Genomic DNA, 16,988 nt, shown 5'->3' on the forward strand with positions numbered 1-16,988 from the left:
GGCGGCAGCAGCCCCCTCCCCCCCCCCGGGCCGTGGGGGCGGACTCGTCCCTGGGCATCTCCCCCGGGGGGAGGCAGCGTCAGGAGCTGCCAACACACACCGGTGCCCCCCCCGGAGACTAGCTGAGCCTCAGCACCTCTGCCAGTTATTTCTTATTAGGGGGCGGGGGGGGCGTCAATTTCCCTCTCCGCTTGGATCTGTTCTCACCCCCTCCCTCCTCCTCCTCCCCCCCCTGCAATTAATCCGCCGAATTACTATGATTGATCCTTATTAATAGATGGGCCGGGTGGGCGTGTTTGGCGGGGGGGGGCGGGGTGTGACGAGCTCCCACTCAGGATTCCGTCCCTGGCCGGTGCCTGAACAAACTGCAGCTGGACGCATCGTTCTTACTCGGAGGATGATTTCCCCGTCTGAGTGAGAGAGCTGGAGCAGCAGGAAGACGGAGTCTGTGTAGTGCGGGGGGGAAGGTTGTTTCCTACAGACACATTATTATTATTTTTTTTTTGCAAGTTCTTTTAGTTGGGGAAGAAAGAAAATCATTTCTGGTGTTGTGTGCAAGGAAATCTTTCTTTCGCCTGCTTCCCAGTGGGTCGGTCTCTCTTTTTTTTTTTTTTTTTCCTCTTTGCCTTCTTCGCTTTTGGAAAGCTTCGGTCTCCCAGCCCCTTGATCAAAGCATTCCGCTATTCTGATTTATTGCCTGCTTGGAGAGGGTTCTCCCCCCCCCTCCCCCCGCTTTTTTTTTTTCTTCTCAAAGGCGACCTGTGATCAGCCATTACTTTCCTTGGCTGGCTTATAGGAATCTCTTACATTGGGTGTTCGCTGCTGGTGGTGGTGGAACCGCACTTGGATTCTTTTATTTCTCTCTTCTTCTCCCCCCCCCGCCCCTTCTCTCTGTCTGTCCTCTCCTCTCCCTCCCTCCTTCTCCTCTCCCTCGCTCCCTCCCCCTTTATTCCATTGGGGAAGCCGGATTTGTGGCCGTGGTGGGGAGGGGGGGGGGAGAGAGGGAGAGCGAGCGAGCGAGCAAGAGCCATGGATGGCCCGACACGATGCAACGGGCTTCGGAGAAAGAGGAGATCCAGGTCGCAGAGAGATCGGGAGAGGCGATCCAAAGGCGGATTAGGAGGGGCCGCCGCCGGTGGGGCCGGCAGGACCAGGGCTGCTTCGGTCCTCTCTTCCTCAGGCTCGGAGAAGGAAGACAATGGGAATCCACCATCGTCCCGACCCAGACCCCCCAGGAGGAAGAGGCGAGAGCCCTCCTCGGCAGAAGAAGACATTATCGATGGCTTTGCAATGTGCAGCTTTGTCACTTTTGAAGCTTTGGAGGTAAGGCGGACCCCCCTCTCCCCCGCCTCCCGCCCCGATGCTGCCGGTGTGCCTGGCTCATTGTTGGGTTAGGGGGCGGAGGGAGAGATGGCAGGGAAATCTGTCTGGTGCCCCCTTCTCCCAGGCTCTCTCGCTGGCTCTCACACTCTTTTCTGCCTGCGTTTTCTCTCTGGGTGGATAACAATGCAGCGACCCCCCCCCCATAATTGCTGTGGCTGCCTGTCTGTTTTGTTTTGGCTGCAGTTGAGGGGGGATTTCCCCCCCCCCTCCGCTCTCCAGCACTGGGGAGCGGCAGGGCTGCTTATTTTGCGGGGAGGGGGGTGTATCCTCCTTCACTAGGAGAAAGGAAAGTGGGGGGAACTCACCTCTGAAAGGGTTAAATGTACCGGGAGAAGGAGGGGAATCCCCGGCTGACATCTAAAGGGCTTGTTACCCAATTGTCCCCCCCTTTTTCCCCCTTCGAAGTGCTTTTGCTTTTTGTGTGTGTGGAGAGCTCTGTCTCTTTCTTTATTCCTTGAACACCTGCAGCGTTGCTTTCCAAATGCACATTTCCCAGCCAGCCAAGCTTCTGGGGGGCGGGGGGTAGCAGGAGATTAAAAAGCGGGGTCTGTCGCGATTGGGAGAGACATGTCAGGATAGATTTTTTTTTTTTGGACGGGAGGTGGGGAAGGATATAAAAATGGGAGGGGCGCTTTTTCCTCCTTGGGATGGAGGAAAGAGAAATGTTTGAACCCACAATCCATATGTGGGGAGGAGAGAGTTGTTGGCTGTGTGTGTTTTTTCTTTTCTGCCGACAACCAGAGCATGTTGGTTGCAGCCCTTCTCTTCTGTCCGCCTCCCTTCCACCAGAGCAGTGATAGAGGATACAAATGAAACTTTTCTTGGCTATTCTCTAGGATTAGGATTTTTGGTGGTCACTTGCACTGATTCATTGTCAAGGTTATACCTTGGGGGAAGGGGGGTGGTTGTGGGGGGGGGGGAGGAGGAGGGAAGGCCTGATGAGAACCACTTACCAATTACAAACACAGCTAAATGTCTGATTTCCAAGGTCTGTGTGTTTTTGGATGATTGGTGGGTAGGGGGAAGGGAGGTTGTGGTCTCATTTTTTTTTTGTGGTTGTGTGTACTGGCCCTTTAATTTGGGGGGGACACCCCCACCTTTGAGACATGTGATGAAACAGCTCCTGTTCTGATCTGAAATGCTTCTGTGAATCCGAACTAAGGTCTCTGTCTCTGCTGCTGTCTCAGGACACATCCAAGAGTCTGTTACAAGTGGTCATACTTATTGTTGGTAGTCTTCCTAATGCCTCCCAACCCTTGTTTTTAACATGTACTATCACATCTGGGGGGGCTGGCAATCAAACTGGAGGCACCAGCTGTTCTTGTCTTTAAAAAAAAATTTAAAGACAAAACGTGATAGGAAACTGAATGCCATTTAACTCGCTCGATTTTTTGTTACTTGCTGAATGTATCGAGTTTGTCTCCTTTTGAGCCCTGGAAGTTACCACTTTAGTGTCATTCCAGGAGCCAGTCTGCCCTTTCTGGCTCAGGGCATATTATAGACTCTTCAGGCTCTCTTAGAAAGCACAACCTGTGCATTTCTCTCCCTCGCCTCCCAGCCTGATCAGGATACTGTTTAGTGTTTACTTCATTAAACATTTTAAAATAGTGTAATATAGTGTAATCCTGCACTGTGTAATCAAGGGGGTTACAGTTGTTTTAGGATAGCTTTGGCAGTTTATTTTAAGGGCCTTTGTTTATAAATGACACATTGTAGAATTTTACCAGGTTTGTGCTGGGGAAGCCAGATTTATTTGGGTTTATATTTCATGGAATTGCAACTGTAACAATTATGAACTGTCAAAATAAATGATCAGTTGCATCTTCGCATTTAACAACAACAAACTGTGTATTTAAACTATTTAAATATTTATCCAGTAATAATAGCGTTCTGTTTCTTTACACTGGGATCCAAATTCTGTTCAGTTACATCTGTATGAAGCCAGAGTAACTCAAGTAACTTATTATAGTGTAACTGAAAGGAGAATTTCTCACCTGAGAAATACACAGTGCGTGAGTTGAGATCCCTAGTAAACCATTACCAGTTTTATAGCCTTGGCCTACCTTGGTGAGCACTTCGATGGGTAGCCCCATTCAAGCCAGTGGGAGTACTTGTGTGACTAACTTGTGTTCACCAACAGGAGTGAGCTTTACATAGTTAGGCTTAGTAGACCAAGATCTGTTTTCACTCAAACATCCCAGTCATGGCAGTGGGTGTTCTGTTTGAAGAAGGACTCCAAAATTTGGTCAAAATCCTTACTTTTTGGTGAGCAAATTTTTGGTCTGTACAAATGTTGAGGAGTTTCTATCAGCCTGGTGAGGAGCTTTTATAAAATAACTTAAATTTGGCTTTGCTTGTTTTTAAAAGTGGAAATTAAAATTTCCCTTTTTTTCCCCTCTATCTGCTAGCTGAAGAATGGCTACTAGTGGCTTCCTGCTGTAATTGTGCATCCCTTGAAAGGAGTTCTCAAACATTTGCCAGCTTTGCCAGTTAACATTCTATTCAGATAAAACAATCGCCAGCACACTGAGATTTGACATAATTGAATATTCATGTGATAGATGGCACATCTTGACCTAATGATTTCATGCTGCGTTGACAAATATTAGAAATTCATTTACAAAAACATAAGACTAAATATATTTGTTGAGAAAGCTCTAAGGATCAGAGAGACAGAAGGGTCAAGCACGCCTGCCTAATATGGCTGGGATTAATGTGTACGTTTCTTGTGGCTACTTGATGTTTTGGTTGAGACTTCAAAGTACTAGCAAGAAGACCTGAGAATCACTACTAAGTGAGATGATCTTGGTAGTGATCAGCGAGATGTGTAGGTGCTGAAATACTTGAGGGGACACAGTTTGTTAATTTACTTGGTGAATGTCTGATCCAAAGCCAAGTGAAACCAGTGAGTCTTTTTTTCCTGATAACAGGAAAAAAAAATTGCCCCAAGCTCTTTTTCTCTGGTTGAACCTCAACTATGAGCTCAAGATTCAATATTGCCGCAATCGCGTGGAAAGAAATAAAGGGCTATTTCATCCACAGGTGTAAATCAGTCTAGCACTAATGCAGTCAATGACACTACATTGACTTATACCAGTTGAGGATCCCACCCCAAAATCCAGAAAAGGAGAAGCAAAAGATGGTTTCTTAAAGAAACAGTTAGTAGCCAGACCAGTGCAGTGGCATGAGCTGCAGCTCTGTTTGAAAACACCTTTCCAGTGAGAGTAGGGTGACCAGATGTCCCGATTTTTATAGGGACAGTCCTGATATTCAGGGCTTTGTCTTACATAGGTGCCTATTACCCCCACTTCCTGTCCCGATTTTTCACACTTGCTATCTGGTCACTCTAACTGAGAGATCTGCCTTGAGTGGATGCATGGTGCTGCCCCTAATTTATTATGAATATTTTAGTAATTGAGCATGATGAAGCAGTGTGAGCGTCATGGAAGCCAGTGGGCCCCATCCTTTTACTAAACACATTGTGTTGGCACTACTGGGGAAAAAATGCTTCCTAATTGTGCAGCAGACTGGCTAGGATGTGGGAGGAATATTGTGAATGGATGACGTGTATGTACAGGCAGGATTGTGTAAGAGAGGGGGGGTTTCATCTATGGCCGTTGTATCCAAAGAAGAGAGGTGTATGTCTGCTAATGCCAGTTGTGCTACACTGTACCTTGATAAAAGTTACTGTCTTGAACCAAAGCTACTTGTTGCACTGACTGCCACTCTCTAAGTCACTATTCTCTCTGGCATTTAGAGCCTTTTCCTTATCCGGCATGTTGGTAGGCACCCCTTATCTCTTGATTCTTATCTCTACAACAGGGTGTCTTGGTCTCTTAACTGTTTGGAGTAGTAGGTGGAAGAAGGAGAAAGGGGTGAAGGGAGAGTGGGACCTTACTGTTGTACAATGTTTCTGGATTCCTCAGACTAACAACCAAGCAACTTAGGGGCTTGCAGTGACTGTTGCTTGTTGAGTGCTGCTTGAGTGTAAATTTGCCAAGAGCGGTCCTAGCCTTGCCATAATCCTCTGGTTAGCAAAGGTAGCTTGTGGGCTTGACTTTGCCTATCCTCGAAAGCCAGAGGATTCATTTTGTGCATTTGAAACCTTCAGATCTGGTCCTTAGTTTAAGCATCTGGGATGTATTCCTAGAATTTGCTGTGAAGCACTGATCTCTTGTTGTGAGTGTGCACAACATGCATTACAAGTTGCTTAGCTTCATTGTCCCTAGATCTGCTCTCCTTGGCATTTCAACTTCTTATTTGATGTGGAAGGAGAAAAGGAAGGGGGTTCAGTGCTCTGATTTGTGGTGGTCAGTACTCTGACTGCTTTACTCAGCACAGCAACCAGAAGTGGTCCTGTGGTGTTTTTCTGATGAACAGTACTTGTGTGAGTCTGGCCAACAGTAGAATCTTCAGACTCTGTTTTGGCCAAGGGACAAGAAGGACTTTCCAGGAACTTCTTGGAATGAGAGTGCCCAATTTTTTTCCATTTGTAACATTCCCTCTTTTGGTTTCTCTGTAATAAGCTGTGGCTATTTTGAGAGGGAGATTTGTCGACTAGTGCTCTGGTGAAATAACACTTCACTAAGTCCCCCCACACTCCCAAAGCTTTGTGTGTATGTGTTGTTGGGGGAGGGAACAGAAATTGACACAGTAATGGAGATGGCTTATTGTGATGAGAGATGAAATCTGACCTGAGCGTTGAGATAGCTTTGACCCAGGGAAGTACTTTTTTTCCTGAGTCAGCTCAGCCCAGCCCTATAGAGTAAGCAGCTGGTTTTGTTTTCTGAACACTGAGCAATGTTGCTAGTTTTCCATGTGGGCAATTGTTTAGCTTCCCGTCGGACTGTTTACCTGAAACAGGACACACAGATAAAGCAAACATCAGAGTTATAAACAACAAATGTGCATGATGTGTCTGACAGGGAGAAACCTACATTTAAATGGTGATTCTTGTTTCTTAATGCATGTCTACTGGTAACCTGTGTTAGATATGCTATGAGACTATGCTAAATTATTGTCTAGTAAAGGCTTACAAATGGGAAAGGCTTACAAATGTATGTAAAGGAGCTGTTAATTGAGTTCCAGATTCTGTATCAGATCATTCCATCCACCTAGCCTAAATTTAAGCAGTTGTTCCACTGATGTGGATGCATGATGAAGGCAGATGTTATAGCAGCTCTATGTACCGAGAGAGAGAGAATGATGTAAGGGTAAAGTTTAACTGCTGGTGGGCACCAACAAAATGTGTAAGTAAGACACAGTGTTTGGAAGATACCACGTGCTAAGTTCTTTTTCTGTATATTTGTCAGACCCAGTCAATTACAGTTCTGTGCATGCATCAGAGAACAGGATTTTGCCTTTAGTACTTTTCTGTGATACATCTCATCATCCTGTATGATCCATTGGAAAAGAAGTGGTTTTTCTTGTATCTGAAGCTTCAGTGTTCCTGCGTGTGAAGAAGAGGTCATGTGTCACTAGGTTGGGTACCAGAAAACATGGCTTGTGATGTTTCTTTCTTACCAGTCTCTTACCCTGCATGATTAGTATGCCTGTATATTCCGAGTTTTCATCAAAACAAACACTTTGATCAGCCTTTTTTTTATCCCTTATTACAGAAGAAACTTCGTCTTCATACTGCTGCCAAGTGTTTATTCAGTGCTGTCAGCAAATCTTGGTATCCCTATGATGTTTGTTGACTACACAGATTCTTTGGGGTTTGTCCTGTAACCTCGTATTGCATGTGTGAGTGCTAAGATTTAGACCAACAGGGAACAGAAGACAGTAACTTAAAGGTAAAATGTGCCAGTGGTGGGTAGTGTTAAGGTGAGTACAGTTGGTACTGGTTGCAGGGGGTCAGTACTGGAGATGGTTCTGTCATTAAAAATGTAGAGGAAATGGTAAACTTATCCAGGATCAAATTTGTGGATGATCTGGGAAAGGGGAGCAGATCATGAAGGAAAATGCTAAACTGCAGAGTGACCTGGAGAAATTTAAAACTGAGATTACCCCCACAAGATGAGGTTCCAATAGCAATATTTTCAAATCTGTCTCTCTAAATTTAGGCATTGAAGTAAGTAGCTCGATATCTATCTTTCAGAGAAGGAAATGTTTAGGCTACACAAGGATGAGATATTTAGATTACTGGGAAGTTCAAGTGGTCTTTTTTGGCTCTGCTTTTGATGATTATGGGAGTTACACAAACATGTGAATAGGACAAGAGACAGACCCACCCACACACCCTTATTCTTCTCTATCATAACATCTTTTTCTTATACCATTTGGGGAGAGAGAGCTCTTTCTCATTAAGTATCTGGGGTCTCTGCTAGGACATGGGAGTCTGTAGAAATACACTTATAAAATAAGGATTAAGGATCAGGAACTCAGAAGGAAAATGATCACCACAGAAAGGGAAAGACATCAGGAGCCCAAGTCAATAAGAGTTACAACACTGAGATTGCTAGAGAAATATCAGGGACTGGACTGGATCACTGGGAAGCAGAGCTATGTTACTGAAAGTGGAACTTTCAGGTAAGATCTGTTGCTTTCTATGGAAATGTTCCTCTGGGAGATGGATACTGGCAGTAACAGAGGGACTATTGAGCAAAATCTGTCTCTGCTTAAAAAGCCCTTGTTGCTTTCCAGTTGGGAGGTGTCTGGCCAGAATATTGTACAGTGTAGTCTATTTTTTAAAAGGACTGTTTCTCTCAATTCAATATCTGTGTTCTAGTTGGGGTTTGTCAAATCCCAAGCTGGGCTCTGCTGTACCCTTTACCTTTAAGATAACGAGTATCTTTAGATTCTTCTCCCTGGTAGGATAGCTTAGCAGCACTAATCTTGACACTTACATTTCAAGGAGGGGAGAGAAGGTTTTAACTGAAAGGGTAAATCCTTAGACTGGGAAATATTGGAAGGAAGTATTTTATTTTACTTTTTGGGGGGCGGGCGAGGGGGCGGGAGGGGAGTGAGGGAGATGAAAATAAGTCAGCCTGAGAACTAGAATAGGATTCCCTGGCACTGCAAATATTGCTGTGTGTGTTTAATTTGATCACATTACATGACATGGTATCTGTGTGAATTTACGCTGATGTCATTGTATTTACCCAAATCTTGTTAGTATTAAAAACACGTGAAATGAAGGCACAGTTTACATGCCTAGAATTATTAACTTCTGCGTGCTCTGGAGTTCTTGCTTGTGTGAATCTTGTATTGTTACGTGCTCTTGGATGCAAAAAGTGCTGATACTGTAAATGTCATGATGGTCACTCCACAGCACTTCCTGTGTCTCTTTAGGATAAGGTTGGCAGACCCCGACCCTCTCATTTGTGTGAACTTCCTCTCTGAGGAACTGTTTCTTAATATTTTGAATTAATTAACATTCTTTCGATTAAATTGCACCTAGAGCAGGCAGCTTTATTTTATTTATTTTTAATCAAGCTGGTGCCATTACCCTGCTAGAGCCAATCTTTACGTACATGTCACAAGCTCATTCAACAATCAACCATCCTAATCTAATGTAAAGAGGCTGCATGTTCTGTAAGGGTGGTTGTTTGAGTTAAGGTGTCTGGGAGAGGTTTTGTGGATGCTGCAGGATGACTGTGCAGAGTCAGATCAGAAAGATGAATTGTGGCATTCAGTAGTAGATTGCAATTCTTTCTCTGGCAGAGTTCACAGCACTGCATTGAGTTAGTCACAGCATGTCCCCTACTTAGGAGGATCATAGTCAGTTAGAGGAAGATTTGTAAAATGTACGGTTCATTCCTCCCCATTTTGCAAGTAATACTCTCTAAAAAGCTTTCATTCAAGGATCTCAGTGAGCTTTTACTGATGCTGCAACTGCCAATGCTATGGATGGGTGTTAAACCCATTTTACAGATGTTTAAACTGGGGTACATACATTTGCAAAAGTAAATGTAGGGGCACCTTCTTGAATGCATCTGACTGGGCTTGTGTAGTGTGAGATGGGTGTGTGGGTGGGTGTCCCCTGCACGTGTACATGTGGCCCTGACTTGTGTGCACATCAGTCATTGGGCAAATCAGGTGGGTCCAAAAGTGCATGCACATGTTTGAAAATGTGAGGCTGACTTGTTAAGGGTGCCAGGGGGAGTCCACATCAGAGCCAGGTACACTGGCATCTGTTCCTTGGCTTCAATTAATAGACACCCTGGTATCCATTATACCACAGTGAAAGGTGAATATTGATTGCCATTAGATGAAAATAAAGAGCCGAAGCAAAAATGAGTTTTTTGTATTATGTGAAGTTAATTGATAGTTGAGGCTGGTTGCAAAAAGAGGGAAAAGTCATGGCTTTATCATGGCCAAAAAGTTCAAAAGTCTTTCTTTTAATTTTTAAAAGTCATAGCGCACAATGTTTTAATGAACAGTAAGCATTTGGCTACTGGAATTTTGTGACGTCAAATATTTTTTGTTTCACAAAATGTTAATTGTTTCATGGACTTTCAGCAATGATTTGAAAATCTTTAGAGCACTATTACAGCAGTGAGACATGGAGGCAAATCTGGGAAAAATGAAGTTTTTTGCTCTGTAGTAGGTTGGTTGGGGTTACAGAGACCATTGTGTTTAGCTGTACGGTACGTAGTGGGGATAACACTTAGCATAAATAGCCTCTTGTCATTCAGTGTCTGCAAGCACCTACCTCTTTTTATTTCTGCACCAGTTGCGTGGGAAGTCAGAGGAACTCCACGCAAGTTAGGGACACTGTACCAAATATTAACTAATCCTCACAATATGCCTATGAGATAGGTAAGGCTATTTTTAGCTTCCCCATCATAGGGAAGAAATGAGACCGAAAAGTGGCTATGGATTTACCCAACACCATGCAATGTGTCAGTGCCAGACCAGTCATTAGAAGTCATTGCCACAGTCTGTGAGATGCATGCGGTACATCTTCCTCCCGTTGGCCTGTTGCTAGCTTTTCACATTAGTTTCGTCAGTTGCACATTTTACCTGTTGCTAAAGTTTAGATGAGTAGAAATATCATTACTTAAGGCATTGATTTCCTTCCCCTCCCCCCCATAAAGCCCTAAATGACCTGAGACCTTCCTATCTGACAGACCACCGCTCCCCCTGTGACCTTCTTTTGTGGTTGAAATAATTGGGGCACTCCAAGTGAACCCCTTATTACTTTAAAGGAGGAGGGGGGCTGCTGGTCATGTGTCTTCTGTAAGAGCGCTTTTCCTTTCCACCGCACACGCGCTCCACCTCATTCTGAATTAGGCCAAATCTAGTGAACTTCCAGGCATGCTGTAAAGGCCTGTCTGTCGGTTTTGAATGGGCATTGGTGGAGGGCTGAGGCAACCGACAGTAGGATTGGGGTCCTGTGATATTGTGTGGTGAGCAGGGAGAAGGTTTGAGAAGAGACATGCTGCTGCTTTGGACAATTTAGGTTGTAATTTAGTCTTGTTATTTCTAAGGCCTAAGTGCCCTTGATATACATGGGATTGGCACTCTTTGGTGTGAAAGTCTGCCCTCTTTTAAGATCACATTAAATACCGAAACTCGTTGTCTGAGGTTCAGAATATGGGTACCCTGTTTTAAAGGGGACAAATTTATTTTCTTTTTTCCTTTTGGGTTTTACCAAACTTCTACTGGCTGGCTATTGTGCTCCTATGCAGTGACTCTTCCAACATTAGTCATTTTAACTCTGGAAAAAAATAATAAATGCAATTATTGTGGTTCAACAGCTGAGTCTGCTGGACTTTAAAAATAAATGTTAATGAGTTCCGGGTTCAGAAAGATGCATCTGGTGGATGGATTTGCCAAATTTCCAACCTCAGAATGTGTGTTGAAAAACCCAGTGAATTATGTAGTTACAAAAGTGGATCTTTATATGTTTATAAGACCTCAGTCCAATTGACTTTTATATTTTTCTAACTACAAACATTCTCCCCAGAAAATGCAATCCAGAAGGACACACATGTCTCTGTGAACTGATAGAATTTGTGGCAGTATGCTGCTAGTAGTCCAAGAATTTTTGAGAACCAATGAATCTATTAAAATCTTGTTTCTGGATGGGGGAAAAAAGGGATGGTTGAAACTTTGAATGTGCATGATGTGTGGGCTAATACATTGTGGCTGTTTGCTGCTAAATCAGAAAACTTGTAACAACTGTTTGTCGTGGGGTGTGTGTGTGTGTATGTATATTTATAGCCATTTACATAATGAAGAAATTTCATGAGATTGTACTAACGAATCAAGATGAATGTAATTAAAAGAGAAGCAAATTGACACTCCTAGATTAAAGGCAAACGGTAAACTAATACACCTGTATGCTATCACTTATGTATTAGATGTCTGGAGAAGTCTGCCAGATATGCAAATAAAAAGACATTGACAAATTTCCTTGGATGTGTGATGGTGGAAAACACAACTATTTTACTTTACCTAGCGTCATCTGGGTTTGCCACAACAATAGAATTTAATAATTGCATGTCCCTGTCACCTCATGACCAGAATGTGATAAATAATAAACAGAAGTGGTGGGGAGGAGGAGGAGAAAATATATGGTCTTGCTTTCAAGATGACTGACAAATGGGAGGAGTACACCTTACCGTGGAGCTTAAAGTTGTAAACCAGATTGTAAGACTCACCACTTCAGATGTTTCCCATGACTTGAACTATGTGGTACTTTGTTGATCTGTGACTTTCAATAGGATTTGTGCTCTTAGGTAGGTTTGAAAACTCTACCGAAGATACTTGGTGCTCTCCTCCATCCCCATGCTGTTGCTGCTCTCAATAGTCAACTGCATGAGTTCTGAAAATAGATGTTTTGGGCATCTTAGGCCAAGTTCAAATCTGATGCAAAGTGGCCTTGTGCATTCATACACCTGTTCTGAATTTGGCTCATCGTCTGTTTCAAAGGACTTCCTCTCAAGCTATGAACTGGCTCTCAACATGATTTGCCTAACTCTTCAGGCCTGAAGGTGCTGTCACTGTGGATAAGGATTTCACCAGTGCTATAAAATGATTTCTCAGACTAGAGTGGGAAGGGAATTTCTTGTCTTGTTAATTAGGACCAAGCACCCTAATGGGAATATTTGAAAGATCCTATCTTTCGAAGTTTTTGCAAGGTTCCATGTCTTTGCCTTAATGAATGACTGACCAAAGGACTGTCTCCCCCTTTATATAATGCTTTGCACTGCTTATAGTCCCGTCCTTTTTCAAAGGATCTCAGATACTTGGGAAGCCTTGATTAAGTTAGCAACGTTATCGGTAGGATAGTATTGCATCCATTTTTAAGAATGGTTAAACTATGGGGCTAAGGATCAGACTTCACTAGGCTTTGGGTCAGGCCCAGAATTACCTCCCCCAAGTTCATACTGAATCAGTGACAGAGCGAATCTAGGAATCCCGATTTCCAGTGCACTTCAGTCACTAGACCTTTCCTTTGAGCTAAATAAAATCATGCCATGATCTCTAATTTTAGAGAAGGGTGTTTTGCATAATGCAAAATTTATTCCTGGCAACATGCATTTTTATACTTTTATGCAGGTAGTCTTTATAATTTTTATAGATAATTAAAGCCTTTTTTCTTTTAATATACATGGACATGGAAGATGATCGATCATGCCAAGTGTGCGGCTTCCAAGTGATTTTTAAATGCTAAGTTTTTTGTCTTTGATACTTCAACTTTTCTCCACCTTTAATCTTTCATGAGTGCAAGCTTCAAAAAGATAATCAGTAAAACATGCTTTTATCTTCATTAATTCAAAACACCATTCATTTTTAAATGCAATTACAGACAATCCTTTCAAGTTTCCTCTATATTAATGAGTAAATTTCCCCTCATCTTTATTTTTTTGCTTGCCTAAATACTGCCATATTGCCTGCATTCAGGGCCGGCGCTTCCATTTAGGCGACCTAGGCAGTCGCCTAGGGCACCAGGATTTGGGGGGGTGGCATTTTGCCAGGAGGGCGGCAGGCGGCTCCGGTGGACCTCCCGCAGGCGTGCCTGCGGAGGGTCCGCTGGTCCCGCGGCTCTGGTGGAGCATCGACAAGCACACCTGCGGCAAGTCCACCGGAGCCCCGGGACCAGTGGACCCTCCGCAGGAACGCCTGCAGCAGGTCCACCGGAGCCGCGGGACCGGCCGCGAAATGGGTAGAGCCGGCCCTGCGCCTAGGGCGCCAAAAACCCTGGCACCGCTCCTGCCTACATTGAAAGGTACATTGTCAGTATAGGTGGTTTTCTTTGCCTTGGATAGTATTTCAGCTTCCAGGAAGTAACATTTCTCATGGATTAAAGGCTTTGGCATGCTGTTGTACAGCTTCATTGGATTTTTTTTTGAGGTGTTGCGAATGATAAGTACTGGATCTTGCACTTGTCTTTAGTATCCAGCTGTAGACACAGTTATAATTTCATCTGGTATCTGTGTTTCTTCTATAATGTGGTATAGTGACATTTCCTGTGTAGGTGGATGGGAGCAGTAAGGATTAGTTTGTTTATATAAATCAGTTGATAAGTAAATTTTACTAATCTTTATGGAAGTTTTAGGCTGGTTTTATTTCTGTTTTCATTAGAAATGGAACCCTTGATGATCACTATTCCTTTCTTCACCTTCCCTGCTTTTATCCTCCCTAAGGGAGGAGATCCCCAAGCTGCTTATTGGACAGAAACAGAATCATAAATCTGGGTTTCCATTAGACTGAAGCCCCTTTCAGTAAGTCTGGTGGGGCAAAGGCTCCGTCCATCTCAGCCCTGCTTTCAGCTTCTCTATTTGGACAGTGGTTCTCAACCAAAGGTCTTCCAAGGAGTACTCAACTCATCTAGATTCCCGCCCCCCCCACACACACACCAGGGGGCGTGTGTGTCACAGGATGGGTTTAAGGGGATTCCAAATGCAGGGACAGCCTTAGGGGATAGCAAGGATTTGCCTGGAGCCCCCTGCCACAGACGCATAGGTGCTCAAATTAGGGGTGCTGGTGCATCCCCCTGGCTTGAAGTGGATTCCATTATATGCAGGGTTTACAGTTTGGTTCAATGGCTCTCAGCACCCCACTACACCAATTGTTCCAGCACCCTTGCACAGGGAGCCCCACAAAGCAAAGTGACATGCTTCAGCCCCGCTGACTGGGGCTTGGGCTTCAGACAGGGCTGACAGGTGGACAGATGGGCTCAAGTATCACCCTGAAATATAAGTGTAATATTTATATTCCAATCGGTGATGCTCCTTGTAGTCAATTTTTATAAGCAAGCAGTTAAGTGAGGTGAAATTTGGGATATGCAAGACAAACGAGACTCCTGGAAGAGGTGTAGGAGTCTGGAAAGGTTGAGAACCACTGAATTTGTAGGGGCTTGGGAATGGAAGGGAGGAGATGCGTTTGGAGCAACCTGCAGTCCACCTATTGTCTGCTTTCTAGGGGCCAGTGAAGCATAAATCAGAGCAGCTCTGAGGCTGCTCTAACTGATGCTTGGGGCTGGGAAGGCCCTTGAATATCCCAGAATGCGTGAGAGTGACAGTAATTTAAAGCTGCCTTTGTCTCCCTACTCCAGCTGCAGGAACTGGAACTGCACAATCTGACATTAAGTGTTTAGAGCACGTAATGTCCTGTTGTGTCAGGCAGACCATCCTCCTGCCAGTGCTGAATAAATTCCTGCAATCTGTTCTTAAATGTTTGGTACTGTTTTCAATGACTCAAGAGAATTGCATTTTCCTTTGTGGATCCACTCCACAAACTTGGATGCCCCACTGTTAAACTTTTCCTGATATTTACCTTTCACTTTCTTTAATTTCATCCCATGATTCCTATTCCTTTGATCCACCTCTCTCTCATTAGTGTTTACACCCTCCCAATACTTGTACGCAGTTGCATGTGCCATTCATATAAAGCCAAATAGTCTCTGAACAAATGCAGTAACGAATGGGGTGATTTTATGGAAAAGCGCATAAATATCAGATTTCTGATGGGACCAGGTACTAGAAGGTCCCTTTAATGGAGAGCTTTTGTGTGACTAGCCTTTTGAGAAGTGCTTTGCTTGCTCTCGCTATTTTGTACCCTGACACAAATGGCTCTAGTATCCTCATTTGCACATTTCTACATCTGTTAGCCATATTTCACATTTGTTCTGGCTGCTTTCTTATTTTGTTTTGCAAAATCTACCCGAGATTAGGGACGGAGATGTATGTTTGCTGAGGCAGCTTTGGAAATTACATTGTTGAAATACAGCCCATATGGGCCATTGTAAAATGGTTACTGCAGCATATAATTGCCTCCACAATGATGTGCTTTGTCATTTTACTTCAATCTTCAAACAGGTACTGCTGTAGCCTGCTGACAGCAGTGGTGGTATTCGAAAACATATGGATTTGCAAAGGCATTACACTGTCCTTAGTTCAAGGGTTAGATTACAGTGCTGGAGCATGGGTCACTATATTTTCAGTAGGTAGCTATCAGCCTACACTGGACTACGTTGGTACAGGTCTGTCGCATCTTAGGCGCATTTAACATGCGCGATTTCAGCTTTACACAGTCGGCAAAAACAAGGAAAAGAGAAACAACAATTTAAATATTGTTTCTGTAGTGCGGGCGTTTCCCCCCCCACCATTACACTCAGTGTAATTTTGACTCTACGCAATTTTCGCTTTATGCGCTGACTGCGGAACGTAACCCCAGCGTAAGATGAGACAGACCTGTAAACGTTAGGCATTAGCAGTGGATTTTATTGATTGATTTAAAAATATATAGTGATATCTGCATGGGTGTACGGAGGTGGGAGAAGCCATGCAGCCATAAATTCTCCATATAGTAGTAGTGTCTCTGAAGAACATGGACCTTGTTACCCTTCTTGACTCGTATTCCTCATTCCGGGCTTCCCACCACCACTGCAAAGGCTTCAGGAGAGATTGGAGGTAGCTTTCCATACAACCCGAAAGAGTTCAAAAAAATCATGCGTTGGGCTCTCTAAAATCATAACACTGGCTTAAAAACCTTTTTTTGTTTGTTTGTTTAAATTTACCTTGTTTTTGTATAGTCTTGGGTCATAATTTCAAGGGTTTTTTCTTTCGTGCAGCTGACTAGAAGCTTTTTGTAAAATAAAACTCAGATGGTCACATGACTCCAGGAGCTGGGGCTTTAAGAAATATCACAAACTTCCCCATTAAAATAGAGGTAGCAACAGTGTAAATCATCTAGATGTGACCTTGCACATGGGAGCACTTGAGACTTCGCGATCAGAGAGTTTAAAACCAGGAGGGACTTACAAATCATCTAGTCTGACCTCTTCCCATATGTCACAGGCCACCAACACCACCCAGACCTGCCCACTAAACCGAACAATTGAAATCAGACCCAAGTATTACTGTCAATAGTCTTGGCTCCTATGATGTGCCAGGCAGTGCAGCCTAAATTGCTCACTCTTGTGGATTTCAGTGATAACATAAAAAGAAGGGGGAGGATTTCAGGCCTGGGAAATCATAGGGGTAACATGTTGAAAGCATAAATAAGACACTTCGTTTTTTAACTCCTGCTCCTCCTCCCCCCATAACTCTGCTTCACCATGTGTTTCTAGAGCACGCACAGAAACAAACAAATAAACCTGTCCATAAACAGTTACCATTCTGTATCTGACACTTAACATGTGATGTAGC

The 16,988-nt window shown here is 43.8% G+C and overlaps 1 protein-coding gene across 14 annotated transcripts in view; it reads left to right on the forward strand.

The window, feature by feature from the left end:
* The window catches only part of AUTS2 (activator of transcription and developmental regulator AUTS2), a 1,197,597-nt gene that overhangs the window by 254,710 nt on the left and 925,899 nt on the right, over nt 1–16,988 (forward strand). For 7 of the 14 annotated variants that reach the window (XM_044993656.1, XM_044993659.1, XM_044993658.1 and 4 more), the window contains exon 1: nt 727–1,323. The exons of the other annotated variants lie outside the window; for them this stretch is intronic. In XM_044993656.1, the coding sequence (XP_044849591.1) occupies nt 1,030–1,323 (294 nt within the window). In that variant the 5' untranslated portion in view covers nt 727–1,029. Of the gene's footprint in view, nt 1–726; nt 1,324–16,988 lie in introns of those variants that run through there. 14 annotated transcript variants of the gene reach the window in all.

Source organism: Mauremys mutica, chromosome 19, assembly GCF_020497125.1.
Source record: "Mauremys mutica isolate MM-2020 ecotype Southern chromosome 19, ASM2049712v1, whole genome shotgun sequence".
Taxonomy (NCBI): domain Eukaryota; kingdom Metazoa; phylum Chordata; order Testudines; family Geoemydidae; genus Mauremys; species Mauremys mutica.